At 37.8% G+C, this 17,338-nt stretch overlaps 1 protein-coding gene across 5 annotated transcripts; it reads left to right on the plus strand.

The window, feature by feature from the left end:
- Positions 1 to 705: 705 nt before the first annotated feature.
- Positions 706 to 16,585, plus strand: Piga (phosphatidylinositol glycan anchor biosynthesis class A). 5 transcript variants are annotated; one of them, XM_046424272.1, is made up of 6 exons: positions 706 to 763; positions 4,400 to 5,173; positions 9,597 to 9,729; positions 10,686 to 10,818; positions 10,985 to 11,191; positions 14,245 to 16,585. In XM_046424272.1, the coding sequence occupies exons 2-6, from the start codon at positions 4,456 to 4,458 to the stop codon at positions 14,512 to 14,514; spliced, it is 1,461 nt and encodes a 486-aa protein (XP_046280228.1). In that variant the 5' UTR covers positions 706 to 763; positions 4,400 to 4,455; the 3' UTR covers positions 14,515 to 16,585. The 5 variants fall into 5 exon arrangements, with proteins under 5 accessions (XP_046280228.1, XP_046280231.1, XP_046280232.1 ...); XM_046424275.2 differs by having other exon boundaries at positions 14,351 to 14,483; XM_046424276.2 differs by having other exon boundaries at positions 13,717 to 14,368.
- Positions 16,586 to 17,338: the final 753 nt, after the last annotated feature.

Here is a 17,338-nt window from a genome sequence, read left to right on the forward strand (position 1 = left end):
CAGGCATGGCAGGGCTGGGGAACTCCAAGAGCCAACTGTGAAGGGTGGGTGACCTTCAGATTACTCCTACTGATTCTATTAGTCCTTTGGCTAAGCACCAGCATAGCCAGTTGAACCTGTTTGAGTGGGAGTCCTCATATGCCGTCTCCGCTACTGTGAACAGTTGTCTGATAAAATGTAAGTTAAGCAGTTGAATCAGAACTTTATTAAATAAACACTGTTAATTTTTTAGTGAAGCCTCCTGTATTTGGGACAAACTTGTATGAAAAATTATCTGAAATTCAAAGTTGACATTTTTATTTGTTTTGATCTGCTCTGACTTTTTGTGTCTTTTTATTAGTTGCATCTGGCAATTCTGCCAGTACGGTTCTGCTGTGGCGCCAATGATTACAAACAAAATGCCACCAAGACCCGGGCTTTCGTAGCCTTCTCTCCCGAGTCTCTCCAATCGGAAGCGAGCAAGGAGAAAACAGGCTTCCTGAAAAGAGACGCTGTAACTAGGCAACCAGGATAGGCACGCACCCAATCTTCTGCAGCATCTAGAAGACGTGCGCACGCGCTAGCCGACGCGACCTCTCGCGCTGAAGGGTGGGGACGACTGAACGTCGCTCTTTCACGTGACTTCGGTGCCTCCTTGTGATTGGATGCCTCGGGGGCGCGGCTCTCGGGCGCGGACTCTCCGGATTGGTGTTTCGGAGCAGTGGGGCGGAACCCCGGCTACAGCCGCGGGAGGTCCGGACACCGGCGGCCATGGGACTCGCCGGTAAGTGCGCATCTGCCCTTCTCCCCTCCCGCACTCTCGGCCACTTCGGGTCGGCGCTGTGCTGTACCTGCTGGAGTGGGGCAGGCTATGTAAGGGATGAAGCCGGTCGGGCTTCAGGCCCGGAAGTCGGGTCATAGGGTCTCCGGAGTCGAGTGGGGTTGAGGAAGCGTTGAAGGCTGGAGCCGGTTCGTTGGCTAAGGCTGGTGGGGCGAGGAACTGGGGACGGCGGGAGTCCGGGCCTTAGACCCCTGCACACATTCTGGCCATTTTCCTCCTCCCTTTGGGCCTAATCAGACTGTGCCTGACCCCGCCGGGTCGCGGACTGAGCGGGGGCACTCCCTCCTTGGCCCTAGCGCTCCCTAGCCACCTCTCGGAGTGGAGCCAGGCTATCTGTTAAGTACCTTCCCCTTGATCCCCAACCGCCTCCAGGTCTCCCCGAGGCTCCCAAGGAGCCTCCACTACTAATGACTGCTTGGGGCTTGTTGGCTATGTCGAGAATTTTAAGGTCTTCTTGAATTTTCCAGTTTAAGTGGCTGGGTGGAGACTTTGGAGAAATTGCTCAACTTGTGTTTGTACAACTTCTCATCTGTAATTTGAGAGAGAAATAAATCCTATCTCTAAGCCTCTCTTCAGCTTTAAATTCGAAGATTCTCAGATTCTGTTGTATATTGAATGTTGATGTCCTGATGGTGGGCAGAATCCTCAGAACGATTCAGATCAATGACAAAATTTTAAATAATTTCATTTGGCTCATTACTCACTGTTCATTATCATTCATCTTTTGAAACTGAATAGAACTGGAAGTTCAGGTTTAAGTGACAAATCACAGTAACACAATATTAGTTAAACCACTTCAAAGTGTTAACTTGAGGAATCTCAATATTTGATAATGTTGAATCTTAGAAATTCAGTTCAGCAGACACTGCTGGAGTATTTCTGAGAGCATATTTAAAATGTAGATAAGGGCTGGGGCTGTAGCTCAGTGGTAGAGTGCTCGCCTCACATGTGGAAGGCATTGGGTTCAATCCTCAGCACCACATAAAAATAAAACATCACATAAAAATAAAATAAAGGTATTGTGTCCATCTACAACTAAAAAAAATTTTAAAAAATGCAGATGAGTTTATTGGAGAGAATTGATGTTAAGACTTTGCACACACAGTTAATTTGTATTTTCTGAGTTTGCAGGTGAAATCTGCAATTCAGATTAAGGATGGCTTCCCATTGTATAGTTGAGGTTTCTGGAGCCCTGGGCATCTTCATTTGTAAGCTAAGGAAGATTTTTAACTAGATCTCTAAGATTCTTTAGCTATAAAAGTCTAAGAATCTGGGGCTTGGGATATTAGCTCAGTTGGTAGAGTGCTTGCCTTGCATACACACAAGGCCCTGGGTTCAATCCCCAGCACCACAAAAATAAATAAATAAATAAATAAAATCTCTCTGTTTGATGTGGAACATTCATTTAAAAAAAAAAAGTCTGTCTAAGAGTCTGTAGTAATATTGAATGAGCATTTCACATTGATATGGCTTTAGGGGATCCCTGAGATATACATTTCTCACTTTAGATATAGGAACTGACTGGAGATGGAGATTGTCTTTACTTTGGCCTTATTTTCAGACTCCACATTGAAAGGAGAGCACTCAGGGAAGAAGGGCCTACATAAAGAAAGTTTAAGGAAAAAAATGAAGGGAGCAGTTTGATTATCACCATCCTTGAATAAGGAAGGAGAAAATATGGATTTTCTACAGCATGAACTCCAGGTGACATTTGAAAAGGTGCTATCTAGTTCCAGATATATTTTAACATAAACCACAGAGCCAATACCAGCAGAAATTTATGAGATGAATTGAATCAGTGGCTAAGCTCTAGAGCAGGAATCAGCAAACTTTCTGTAAAGAGCCAGATGGTAAATATTTTAGGCTCTGTGGGTCATATGGTCTCTGTGGCAGATAGTCTGCTGTTGTAGCACAAAAGTAGCCATTCACATAAATGAATGGGTGAGTCTGTGTTCCCATGAAACTTTTTACTTACAAAACCAGGCAGTAGACCAGAATAATTAGATTTGAATTCTGGGCTGTTTTAATCATCCTTTCTCCCTAAAACTTAGTGGTGTAAAACAGCAACCATTTTGCAGTTTTTCATGATTCTGTAGTCTACTAGGCATGGCTAATGGTATTTCTGGTCTTGCCAGTGGCCACCAGGGAGGCTGTATTTAGCTAGCAGTTTGGTGAGAGAATGGGTCCAGATAACATGAGCATGGCTGGGCCTCTGGCTCTCTCCTATGTAGTCTGAGAGCTTGTCTCTCTTCATATTGTTTCCCCCATGTCTCTGTAGCACAATAGCTAAACTTCTTGCATGGTAGTTTAGGGTAGTAAGAGTGCATAACTGGAAGCCACAGGGCCTTTTTCAGGCTGAGGTCAAAAATTTGCATACCTCTTCTCTTGTGTCCTATGAGTTAAACCTGATCCAAATGCAAGGTGTAGGTGGGATCACCAGTGAAACACATTATGCTGCCTCTAAGGAGCTGAGTGATCTTGGACAGATTCCTTAACCTCCCTTAAGCTTTAGACTTTCCATTTATAAAATAAAGTTGATACCTTATAGGGTTTTGGTGAAGCTACAAATAAGATGCAGAAAACTCTTAGCACACAGTTCCTATTGTATAGTGGCCATTTAATAAGTAGAAGCTGGTAAAGTGATAACAGTAGAGGAAAATATGCACATGTATATATATATATATATATATATATATATATATATATATGTATGTGATGTGTGTGTATGTGACTATTGAAAACAACTGGTTTGATGGTGTTGCAAACCATTATGTACTGTGGTGTAACAAACTCATTTAGAATTATGAATAGCAATGACTTTTTAAAAATTATTTTATTATTTGTTCTTTTTAGATATACATGACAGTAGAGTGTATTTTGATATATGTACATGGAGTATAATTCTAATTAGGATCCCATTCTTATGATTGTATAAAGATGTGGAGTTACACTGGTTGTGTATTTATATATAAGGATAGTTATGTATGATTCATTCTACTGTCTTTCCTATTACCATCCCCCTCCCTTCCCTTCATTCCTCTTTGTCTAATCCATGAACTTCTAATCTTCCCCTCCCTATCCTCTCTGTTTCTAGGTTAGCATCCACATATCAGAGAGAACATTTGGCCTTTGTTCTTTGGGATTGACTTATTTCGCTTAGCATAATATTCTCCAGCTCCATCCATTTACTAGCAAATGCCATAATTTCATTCTTCTTTAAGGCTGAGTAATATTCCATTGTGTGCATATAACACATTTTCTTTATCCATCTGTTGTAGGGCACCTAGGTTGGTTCCATAGCTTGGCTATTGTGAATTGAGTGAGTAGCAATGACTTTTAGAGCAAAATAAAGACACTAGCAAAATCAAGATGTTGCAGAATGTAGTTTTCTTGTATGGTACCTAGTAAACGTTAAGCAAGTAAATGTTGTCAAGTGAGTAAATTCATTATATGCTTTGTTTTTATGTCTAGGGGAAAAGCTAACAAATTTATGTTAACATTAAAACTACTTTCTAACAGGATTTGGAATATGGAATGTGTTGTGTCTCTAAGCTGAGATTCTGTTTTGCTTTTTTTCAGGTAACAGGATACATAACTGGGTTGCTCTTAAGAACTGATGCCTAAATCACCTCAGCATGGCCTGTAGTGGAGGAGGTGGGCATGGCCAGCCTTCCTCAGCTATACTCTCCCCGGTTACCCCTGGAAGTCTTTCCACTTCTAGAACCCGTGCCCATAGCATATGCATGGTGTCTGACTTTTTCTACCCAAACATGGGAGGCGTGGAGAGCCATATTTACCAGCTCTCTCAGTGCCTGATTGAAAGAGGGCACAAGGTCATAATTGTCACCCATGCTTACGGAAATCGAAAAGGCATCCGTTACCTCACTAATGGCCTCAAAGTCTATTACTTGCCTCTGAAAGTCATGTACAACCAATCTACAGCCACGACCCTCTTTCACAGTCTGCCATTGCTCAGGTACATATTTGTTCGGGAGAGAGTCACCATAATCCATTCCCATAGTTCTTTTTCTGCCATGGCCCATGATGCTCTCTTCCACGCCAAGACAATGGGGCTCCAGACAGTCTTCACGGACCATTCCCTTTTTGGATTTGCTGATGTCAGCTCGGTGCTTACAAACAAGCTTCTAACTGTATCTCTTTGTGACACAAACCACATCATTTGTGTCTCTTATACTAGTAAGGAAAATACTGTACTAAGAGCAGCACTGAATCCTGAAATAGTGTCCGTCATTCCTAATGCAGTAGATCCTACTGACTTCACTCCAGACCCATTTAGGAGGCATGATAGTGTAATAACTATTGTTGTTGTCAGCAGACTTGTTTACAGAAAAGGTAATGAAATGATAGCTATATTTGCATTGCAGTCTTTTTTCCTTATAGAAAGCTGTTGAATACTTATGTGTGTGTGTGTGTGTGTGTGTGTGTGTGTGTGTGTGTGTGTATATATATATATATATATATATATATATATATATATATATATGATTGTTTGGTTTTTCATTTTGTTTAATGGTTTTATAATTACTTCTGCATTAACCAGAGTAAAGAAAGCTCTGATGTTGGTTTACACATCCAAGGAGAGAAATTTTTAGAATGGTGATGAATGCTGCACCCAGCCTTTGATGTTTTAATGGTTGATGAAAGATAAAAAGAATAACCTGATGCTGTGTCATCACTAAGATCTTTTACAAAATTAAAATAGCCCTGCACATGTGGTAAGAAGTAAAGGATTCAACCCACCACATGGCCATTTCTTTCTGATTGTAAAGGTAATATATTTTCATTGCAGATGTTTTAAAAGCTAAGAAAAGCACAAAGATGAAAACTAAAATCAGGGGTATCGGTGTTATTCAGAGATGACCCTAATGAACATTTTGATTTATAATTAACTGTCCTTTTTATGCCTATGTTCATATGCTCAATATGAATGGGCCTGTTTGGCACACTACTGTTTTATAGCTTGCTTATTTGATCTAATCATATATGAAACATTGATAATATTGGCAGGTAAGTGGTGAAGAAGAGAGGATTCGATGGCCCAAGGTCAGAGCCTGACTCTACCCTGTTGTATGATTAAGGGCAAGTTATTTAACATCTCTAAGTTTGTTTTTTCATTTGTTTAAGCAACGGTGGGAACTTTGTGAAAGTTCACTGATGGTTCCTATAAAGTCCTTAGCCCAGGTTGTACTTGATAAATGTCCAGGAGTATCAAGGATTTTTTTTTTTTTTCTTCAGTGCAGCACTCATAGACGCCACTAAAGCATTTGTGGAAACTTGTTTACCAGAATCTGAAATAGTCTGATTATTAAAAACATTATAGAGCCAGGTGCAGTGGTGCACATCTGTAGTCCCAGCAGCTCCAGAGGCTGAGGCAGGAGGATCTCAGGTTCAAAGCCAGCCTCAGCAACTTAGCTAGCTCCCTAGTAACTTAGTGAGACCCTGTCTCAAAATAATAGGGCTGGGGATGTGGCTCAGTGGTTAAGCACCTCTGGGTTCGAACCCTGGTACCAAAAATAAAAATAAATAAAAACATAGAGAGTTACGAATGCTATTTATGAACCTAATAATCATTTATTTACTTTCTTGAAATATTTGAACTTAATTCAAAATATTAACCACACTGAATAGTGAGTAGTTTGATGTAGAGCTGCTGGCTTCAGGTACTAGTACATTGATTTCAGTGGCTTCATCTTGCACAGTCACCTTCACAAAGCACAATCTACCATTGCTACTTTGGGCTTCTTTTAAGTGGGGTGAAAACCTAAAGGTGCATGAAGTAATGTTCTCCTGGACTTTTAAAATTTGCTTTCAGTTTTACACAGTGGTTTAAACATTTGTATTCTCATCTGACAAGAACTTAGTTCTATGACTTTTCTTTATTGGATTTTTCAACCATTCAGCTTAGTTTTCGTAGAAACTTATATTGTCATTTTATGTGATACTTAATTAAATTAACCAGTACAGTGACAAGTACAACTGGCATTACACAGATTTGTGAACAGATGCAGCAGGTTTTGGGTAAGCAAGAAGCTTAGCAGTGTACCAGTGTACTAGGAGTGGCCCAAAACCTAGATATAGTCCCTGGTTGGTATAGTTCACTTTTGGAATGGGAAGCTTAAGTCCACTTAAGGGAGACTGGTAAAAGAAACTTAAACTAAACCATATTTTCTGGGGCCAAGGCAGCAGTATGCTTCTATTCTTTATCTGAGAAGATATGAATGCGGCTGGGGGTGTTGCTCAGTGTAGCTCAGATAGAGCACTTTGCCTAGCATGTGCAAGGCTCTGGGTTCAATCCCCAGCACCAGAAAAATTAAAAGTAAAGAAGAAGATATGAATGGACTTGTATTTTATTCTGAATCTCTTTTGGGATATTGGTGACGTGTTTGCTGTAACTTAGAAAATATGCTTAATTTATTTTTTAATCAAATAGTATACTTTTGTGAGGTAGCTGAGTATGAGGCATATGTGATTAAGGGTCAGCAAAATTAACTACTCATCCAAAGGTTAAACCTATCACCTTTACTTCATTATTATGATGTTTTGACCAGCTGAACTAACCACCAACAGAGTGAAGGTACAGCTTCTCCTGTTTAATACTCAACAAATATTTATCGAACTCTTTCCATATGCCAGGCACCCTGCAAATAGTGGCATTCTGAGAAGGAACGGCCACATTTGTAATCCAAAAGTGAGTAGTCATATTAATGGTCCATTCCTTATTAACAAATTAATTTCTTCAGGAGATGTCTATTGTACCAGCTATCAAAAGCATATTGGAGTGGATTAAGTAAGAGAGGCTAAGTCCAAATTTTCTTTGCCCAGATTTCCTGGTTGACTTCTGAGCTCTGTTTTGCTCTCTGGCAGGGTTTCCCCGTGCTCTGTGTGTGTGCAGGCACACCCCATTTCCTCCTATAGTGGTAATGACAACCTACCATTTGTATTCTGCAGTTCATAAAGCCTGTGCATGGTACAGTACCTCACTTGACCCTCCCAACAACTGTAGGGTAGATGTTATCTGCATGTAACAGACAAAGAAACTGAGTCTCAGAGAGGGTAAGTAACTCACCCAGGTTACACAGTAAGTAACAGACATGATAAATGTGAGTCCAGCTCTTCTCGAGTTAAGGCCTCTTGTTCCCCTCCTCCCAGCCTGGCCACCATTATCCTAGGATAGATCAGAAAAATGCTTTAAAATATTGTTAGACTGAGCTTTTAAAGAAGTTTGAATTGAGAATTTTTCTTGTCTTTTTGAGAATGGCAATTGAAAGTCTCTTTGTCCGTTCCTTTGTGTTAGACTCTTCTTAGAGGTACCAGAAATGATTTTTTTTTGTAGTGAGGAAATAAACCCTTTATTCTGATAACTATTATAGAGCACTGATAGTATTAACCGGTCTCATTTTTTGAAAAGTGATTGTCAGGATTAAATGACAATGCATTTAAAGTACATTGCCTGACATAGGAAGCATTCAGTAAATGTTAAAAATTATCAGCAGTTATGATTATTGCTCTATTTTTATTTGAAGAGTGAACTCTTAACATTGTATTTGAAAGGGGGGGAAGAGAGAAAAGAAAGGAAATGAAGGAATCATAGAAGACTAAATGTTATTTAGCCACCTTTTGCTTTATCTAGAAATTCAGGTGATGGATTTGATAATGGACTTAAAACAAAGATAGCTAAGATTTTTAATGAGAAGCCTTCATTAATTCAGAAAAAATACATGGGAATTTATTTTTGATATACGCCATCCTCTTTTGAAAATACCAGCAGAGTTTCTTTAATGAATCCTACTTTGCATTACTTAATGAAAATGACCTTATATGTGTCATTTCTCCCAGCATCTGTTTATAATTGATCTGCCTGTTTGTGGGTAGATGAACATAACAAATGCAATTCGTGGGTGTAAATAACCAAATAGTAGCACCATTGCTATGGCTTTCGATAGTCCCTTACTTTTTCAGACTATAGGTCATGATTTACTTTATTACTTTATATTACATGAGGTTGTGGTTACAGATTATCAGAAAATATTTTTTTAAAAGGAATCAAGATGCATTCTTTTGTTCTGTGGACTGTAAAGATATAACAGTTGAGGTCCAACTACCCTCATTTACTCCCATTCTGGGAAAGTGGGCTATAGCTGGTTCGGGTGGACTTTTTAAAATTCTGCTAACACTGTAGGGTTCATTACAAAATCCTTTGTACAAACTGCGTTTTGAGCAAAGTGCAGGGAGTAATTAGACTTTGTTGCTTAGTCCTTTCCTGTGGCAGGAAGTGGAATTATAGATTGATAGAATTTTATAGCTGAAAGAGACCTTGGTCTTTAGGTACATAGTTCCCTGCAATTAATAGATCAGGAGACTGCCATGATCAAAGGGCTCACTGGTTAAAAACAACAACAACAAAAATACAGCAGAGGCAAGACCTAGATCTCCTGTTAGTCATTCTGCTGTGGAGAAAGCTAACTCAAATTTTAACCACCTTAAATACCACTTAACGTGGACAAGTAAATAACTTAAAGAATAGTATGTTGAAACAGGATTAATTGTCCATATTTTGGGTGTGTGGAAGGTAACAGTGAATGTCAGGGTCTTTGTCTTCAAGAATTGCAACTCTTGGGGACTCCTAGGAATTTATGAAGCATTCAAGTCTTGGGAGATTTGGTTTCTCCAAGTGAGTGAATTCTCAGTAGTTCTGATGATTTTTAAAGTTTAAATATTAATATCTCTAACATTCATCTTTATTTTATATTTTCAGGAACCGATTTGCTTAGTGGTATAATACCTGAACTCTGTCAGAAATATCCAGATTTAAATTTCATAATTGGAGGAGAGGGACCAAAGAGAATCATTTTGGAAGAAGTACGAGAAAGATACCAGCTACATGACAGGTACTGATGGCTTTCATAGTGTCGTGGGTGAGAAGATATCAGCTATCCATTTTGGTTTTGACTAGATGTCTGTTTTAGATGTGCTGCTTCTCCTGCGTGTAGTTGATATAAAAATGTAGTATAAGTCCTGTTTTTAAAAGAATTTACATAAAAGTGAGAAAATGAGAATTCAGTTTTATTTTCTCTATTAGTCCAATATTATCTGACTTTGGGGGAAAGTTGTTGGAGGCACTGTGGAAGGCACACACCCACACACAAAAGTAACCACTTTGGAAATATTTATAGATTTCTGAGCCATATTTTGTTGTGATTTAAATAACATGGCACTGGCTGGGCATGTAGCTCCTTGGTAGAGCACTTGCCTAGCATGCACAAGGTCCTGGGTTCAGTCCCCAGCAGTGGAAAAAAATAACATGGCCCAAATCATGTAAATTGCTCTGCACACATAGGTTCAGACAGGTATTTTCTTCAGTAACTTTGATAATACACAAAATGTATATGTATGAAACATCAATTTTTTTTTGGGGGGGGGGTGCTGGGAATTGAACCCAAGGCCTTGTGCATGCAAGGCAAGCACCCTACCAACTGAGCTATATCCCCAGCCCCTGAAACATCAATTTTGAAAAGGCCATTTTCCTGTTAGAAATGAGACTTTAATATTCAGTCACCAAAGTGTATTAATATTTTTACTAAATGCAAGTTAGTTTTGGAGAAGATGAAATTTGGTATACGTAACAAAAGTTTGAAATATGTTAGTTATATGAGTTGTAACTCAACAGCTTTATGAGGCTTTCTTTTAGATCATTATTTGATGATACTGGTTCTTAGAGGTGGTAAACATTACAATAAAAGAATCTAAGTGTAATATAAATAGCTAACTTAGCTTAGAAATTAAATTTCTTTTGTGGCATGATTTTTCACTCCCTTCTTTCTTCCCCTCTCATTTAAAAAATCAGGGTGCGTCTTTTGGGAGCGTTAGAACACAAGGATGTTAGAAATGTCTTAGTTCAAGGACATATTTTTCTTAATACGTCCCTTACCGAAGCATTCTGCATGGCGATTGTGGAAGCAGCAAGTTGTGGTTTACAGGTAAAAAGTTTTCAGGGCTTGTATTGTTGGGATTTCTGTGTTCATATTTTGGAAAGAAAAAAAAAACACACTGAGACACATGCTGTAATAATTTTTTAAGTTGATTTTGTTGATTTCCCCGAGGTCTGATTATAGTGGACCATGTATTCCTTTTTTTCTTTTCAAGGTTGTAAGTACCAGGGTTGGTGGAATTCCTGAGGTGCTTCCAGAAGATCTTATTATTTTGTGTGAGCCTTCAGTAAAATCTTTGTGCAAAGGGTTGGAGAAAGCTATTTTACAACAGAAGTCGGGGGCATTGCCAGCTCCAGAAAATATCCATAACATAGTAAAGACTTTCTACACCTGGAGGAATGTTGCAGAAAGAACTGAAAAAGTATGTCACATGCTGAGAAAAGATTTTGTCTGAACTCTTGATGTTTCACACACATATTTGCTTTCTTTTACATACAAGTTTGCCATTGATATTGTTGGTTAAGTTTATGAACTCTCTTTTGATACACATCCTGGCTAAGTTTTCGTTAAAACATTGCATTTGACTTCTGATTTTGTTGATTTTCCTGAGGAAAATTAGAGCAACCTCATAACTTGTTAATATTTTAAAATATTTAAAATTTAAATATTTAAAAATATTAAAAATATTTTTAGTTATAGATGGACACAGTACCTTTATTTATGTATTTATTTATTTTTTGAATGCAGTGCTGAGTATTGAACCCAGTGCCTCACATGTTCTAGGCAAGTGCTCTACTAATGAGCTATAACCTCAGCCCATAACTTGTTAATATTTGATTCAAGCTGCTTCCTAAACTTTTTTTGGTCCTTTTGCTAACTACTGTGATTTTCTGCAGGAAAATGATTTTTGCATCTTTGAACTGTTTGAGAACATAATGAGTTAGAATTCAAAATATACTTAAAAAGTTGGAAAAATGATCACAATAAAAGACAGCTATAGGGAATTTCAAAAGGACAGGTACAGGAAATAGATTGACACCCTTAGGTAGGAGAGTGTGCTTGTGAGAAATGCTTCCTGATTTTGGTCTAGAGACTTCATTTATTCTATACAGTTTTATCCTTTAGGTCTTTCTCCTGACTACTTCTTCCTCATGCCTTTTATCACCATGTAACAAGCTGAGTGGAAACAACTCATTCATTGGGGAAACAACAATTCATTTTCTTAGTATATAGAAATCCTGGACCAGAAAGACAGCCAGGTAGAGTATGGAGAAGGTTGTAGTGTAGAGTAGTGCTTTATATTTTCAAGGTATGCAATGGAGCAGACAGTTTTTAGCCTGAAGTAGTAGCAAGGTGTAGCAGAGAAGAGAATATATTGTCTTTTACTGTAAGGCTTTTTTACTTAGTTTCAATGATCAGATTCAGTGTATAAAATGAGCCCATATTTGAGAACAAATTCAAAAACATCTTTATCTCTAAAAATTGTCATATGTAATAAAATTTTCAGTTGAAACATAAGATGTTTTTCAATAAATGTTTTTGACTGAAGTGTCTGTGAGGCACTCTGACCTTTTAGAAGTCTTGCAGAATCTCAATCCATGTGAAATAGCTACCTTTTCCTTTGAAAGCTGGAATCTAGCACTGATTATCTGTGACTGTGCATGTCAGAGTTACCTGGGTAACCTCTTCAGACTCTGTCTCCCTGCCCCCTTAGCTCCCCAACCACTTCCTAAATTCTAATGTGACTCTGGGGGAGCAGAGATGGAATTTTGTGTACGGTTAGCAAGGATATTTGGCTAGAGAGGTTTTTGGCTTTTTTTTTTTTTTTTTTTGGTGATACCACTCTTTTGTTCATCCTGATTGAGAACCACAGCTCTTTTAAGTTGTGACTTGACCTTCTTGATGGACATCATATAAAGAATTCTGAGCTATTATACATAAAGAATTATGGTGACAGTTTGTCAGCATGCATTAAAAGAGCTAGTTAGGACTTTTCTTGTAACCACATATTTTCTTTTAGTTATGTTTAAAGTAATAATAAAGCATCTGTATATTTTTTTCTATTTTATACTCTGGTAGTTTATACATTTAGAAAAAAGTAAATCCTTATCGATAACAGATTGTCACATTCTCGTCATAGTAGTAAATTGTTATTTTATCACCTAAGATAATAAATTAGCTGACATGAAAAAAAAAAACCTGGACAAACATGTCAATTGTAGTTGGTCTTTTAATTCTAGACATTTTGATTCTTTTCTTTCTTTCGAGATTGAACCCAGGGGCACTTAACTGCTACTACATTCCCAGCCCTTTTTTATATTTTATTTAGAGACAGGGTCTCACTGAGTTGCTTAGTGCTTTGCTAAGTTGCTGAGGCTGGCTTTGAACTTGCAATCCTCCTGCCTCATCCTCCAGAGCTGCTGGGGTTGCAGCTTGAGCTGCCATGCTTGGCAACATTTTAATTCTTTTAAACTCCTTTTAACTGTGTTGTTCAGAAAGTTGATCACAAAATTAAATTGGGCTTCAGCCTTCACATAATTTTCAGCATCATCCTGATTAAAATGTTTATATTTAAAATGTCCTCAGGATAGAAGAACTAGATGAAAGTGTCCTATACTTTTCAAAGGCCACTGACCTGTAGATCTTGTACTTCATGTTGTAACTTTTCTTGAATTTAAAAGAAGATGGTTTACAGGTCTGTGAAACGAAGCACAAGTAATGCTTAAAGGCAGTTAAAAAATGGTCATGCTGGCCCATTTGATGTGTTCTAAACAAGTATGTTTAAAGATCTTTGGTTTTTGCTATTTTAGAGCAAAACGTGCTCAGCAATGTTTTAAAAAGCAAGCCACCTACTTACCAATTCTCAGCAGCAAACTCAGTTTGCTCAAGTGTGAACTATGCTGCCTATTAAAATTTACCCGCTGTTTTCCCCTGTTTTACTTGCAGTCTGTGGAATGTTTCTGAGTAGCATGGATGGCCTTGTGGCAGTTGAAAGAAGAGCCTGTGTAGCCCCAGAAGCCCACTATATTGTGGCACTCTGATTATGCCTGATGTCTGCCAGATGCCAGTGAGAGCTTTCTTTGACCAGTCAGAGCATTGACAAGGCCAGTCCTGCTTGAGCACTGCTAAAGTCAGTGTTGAATTAAATATCCTTTGCATTGGTGACCCAAAAGAACTGTTCAGAAATTGTAGGTCTTTGGTATTCTAGTACTCAGCTGAAGTTGATGGTGATCTCCTAGGGGAGAGGAATTAATTGTAGCTTATTCTTTGTGTCACACATATCTAGCCCAGTCTTTTGCCCAGACTGGGCAATGTACCCAATGAGAGTTGTATCAAAGGGCATTAAGGACATCCTTACTATAACAACAACAATAAACACGAGCAACTTCTGTTTATGTTTCTGAAACTTTCCTGGTCAGTGTGAATTGTCCTTTGATGGGTCCACCAGCTCATTCTCAGTCTTCTCTCCTTCAGGTGTACGAACGGGTGGCGGGGGAAGCTGTGCTGCCGATGGACAAGCGACTGGACAGGCTCATCTCTCACTGTGGCCCAGTAACAGGCTATATTTTTGCTTTTTTAGCTGTGCTCGACTATCTCCTCCTTGTTTTCCTGAGGTGGATGACTCCAGATTCTATCATTGATGTTGCAATGGATGCCACGGGGCCAAGCGGTGCCTGGACTCATCAAAATCCTGACACTACACAAAGGGTTGAGAATGATGAGGTTTTAGACACACCCAGATAGAATAGAAAACCCAGGTTGTAAAGTTTTAAACATTTGTAATAATTCTATTAAGGTGATTGAAAATAACCTTGCTTTGTTTGTTTTTGATTGTTAATTTTAGCAAGTTATGCTACCTCTATATCATTCGATATTTTCTTTTGAGGAAAGAAAAACTTATGCAATTCCTGAGTGTAGAAACTCCTTGCACTTCCTTAAAATGTAGAAGAGAACGTTTAAGCCACTCAGGTATGAAATTTTTCAGATTACTGAAATCCTTCTAGCAGAGATGTTTTAACATTATATTTTGAGAGCTTTGGGTGCTGAAGGGCCAAACGTTTCTGGGCATTTTTTGGCCAGTTTTTAACGTTAAAGCATTAATTAGACACTCACCAGATGTTTACAAGTTTTCTTTAGGGAAGTACAACAATTACATGTTCGTATACATTTATTAGATATTTAAGTCATGCTCTTAAAACATTTATTGGGTCCATTCAGTAAGCATTACATCTAATCAGCGGGTTTCTTAAGTAAGATGGTCTGTCAGTTACCAGCATGTTTTGAGTACCTGCTTTTGTGTAGAATGTTGAACTAGCTTCTTCCTGCTGTTAAGGACCCTGGTTGCATTTGCTCTTTGCTCATCTTTCAGATGGCTTCTTTTGTTATAGTCATAGTTGACATGAGATGGTAAAATGTCTAACATGCCAGAACTCATATTAGTTAATGCCAGGAAAAGTCACCGGCATACTCTTAAGTATTTCTTTGATCGGTTATGTGTATTCTCCTCAGTAGAGCCTTCATCTTCAGTTATGTTTTTGAAACTTTTGATTTTTAATTTCTAGGGACCGATATCACTGTTGATAGTGCAGAGAAGCCCTCCACATTTTCAGTGCATAATTTAGTCTTCTGTAAATGGCCTTTGTGTTTTCTGAGCAGAATGTATGAGGTGTGCCATCTCACAACCAGCTGCTACCCTGTCCTTTTGATATAAGTCATTTCCTTCACTGTGGCCTAGCTGATGTCTGATAAGTATTGTCAATGTGCAAAAAGGCTTTACTTAAGAATGTTTTATTTATAGCAAACCAACTCTGAAAATCTTAGGACACAGTCTTTTTGTGAGTGGATGTTGTTAACTATAATTGTTGTTGCCCAGAGCCATGGGTTTTTAAACCCCAAATTATCCACATGGTGTGTATTATTAATTCTTTGAACTCTTTAGAATAAGCTTTTGTGAAAAAAGGACTGTGAATCAAAACAATGAGGCACTTGTGGGTGCACTAGATAGATTCTGTCAGTATTGTGATTCTGTACAGGATTTTTAAAATGATAACATTCACAAAACTTCTTACTTTTTAAGAGTATCTTAATATGCCTATTATCCGGTTGCCACTGGTATAAAAGAAATATATTTGTGTTTTGTTTGTACTAAAACACAAATGCAAGAGTGCAATTTTTAAAATCTAGAAGCTAGGGATTCTTTTGTTGGAGAAAAATGGACTGATCCAAACTATTCAGACCTACTAGGATTTTTATGCATTGAAACTGACATAAATATGAAATAAACAGTGCAATATTCATGGTAAAGTGAGAAATGGTTAACATTTGGTTTTATTTATTCTACTCAGCAATTTTAAAAGGTACACTACTATTTTTTCCTTTTGCTTCTTAATTTATTTTTCAAATTTGTCATTGAATTCTTCAGTCAGTTGTTATTTATTTAAAGTGAAAATAGCATTTAAAATTGTTTTTGCATGTAAGATGTGTACTTTACAAGTGAGAAATTATTTTCCTTTTTTTGGTTTTCAAACAAATGGAAGTAAGTTTATTTGTCTTACATAAATCTTAATTTTCAGACTTCCTGGATACCTTAGTTGTAACTGTCAGTGTTGCACTGGTCAGTATGTGGAAACACATTGTTCTACCCCATTACTTATTATTACTTATTGTTTATTTAAAAGTGAAATTACATTGATGAGGAATTTATTAAAAATATATTGTATTTCTTTTGATATTACAGATGGTCGCACATGTAAAATTGGTTTGTTAAAACATGCTACATGCCCAAAAATAAAGATGAGAATGACATTTTTGACAATTTTCTGAGTTTGTCTTGTTTTATGGACAGGATATTAGTTACTGGTGGAACAGGGTCCTCCCGCCCCACCCTCCCTTTTGTTTTTCAGTGTAAATATGTTGCTTGGTTTGTTAGTAAAACAGGAAATGTCCTTCAGATGATGACTCATTCTCCATCATCTTTTATTTCTACAAATACTCTTTCTTACTCATGGAAGAGCAAGTTCCATTGCACCATTGTTTCCTGACCCAAATAAGCCCTTGTTTTGCACTGCACTAGAGTTCTCACATAGGATAAATGAATGCATCTATACACTATTGTTTATGTGAACTACATAATTATACTTTATATCTTGCCAGATATTGTAAGAGGAATTTGGATTTGGAATTTGTTTATAAAAGCCCAGCTTTTCCCACCCCCTTTGTTAGAACCACTGTAAAGTAGTCACCTACATTAAATCAGATTTTAGTTCTGATTTATCTTACACCAGAACTTATTTTTGGCAATGTCATGTATTATAGGTTTGTATTTACTTTTGTAAAGTGTTTTTAAAGACCTTTTTATCTATCCTTGTATGCCCAGAAGGATGTGTCCAGATGTTAAATTGTATGATTCTGTGATTGGGTTTTTTATATGAAATTATGAAAATTAATTCCAGTTTTCTACAAAATTTAATTTGTTTTCTGCATTACTTTGGGGAGTTGAGTTTATTTTATCCTTGATCATTTATATTAGGCTGAGGCTCAGTGGATCTCAACTGAGAGATGGGGGATT

The sequence above is a fragment of the Marmota monax genome, unplaced genomic scaffold, assembly GCF_021218885.2.
Source record: "Marmota monax isolate L192 unplaced genomic scaffold, Marmota_monax_Labrador192_F-V1.1 WCK01_AAM20220418_F8-fsc00089, whole genome shotgun sequence".
In the NCBI taxonomy this organism is placed as follows: domain Eukaryota; kingdom Metazoa; phylum Chordata; class Mammalia; order Rodentia; family Sciuridae; genus Marmota; species Marmota monax.

What these genes read in the sequence shown, in the direction of transcription:
- Piga (XM_046424272.1), top strand. Translation starts at nt 4,456, where the DNA reads ATGGCCTGTAGTGGAGGAGGTGGGCATGGCCAGCCTTCCTCAGCTATA. An exon ending in CAGACTTGTTTACAGAAAAG is followed by an intron (nt 5,174 to 9,596) that starts GTAATGAAATGA and finishes TTATATTTTCAG; the next exon opens with GAACCGATTTGCTTAGTGGT. An exon ending in TTGCAGAAAGAACTGAAAAA is followed by an intron (nt 11,192 to 14,244) that starts GTATGTCACATG and finishes TCTCTCCTTCAG; the next exon opens with GTGTACGAACGGGTGGCGGG.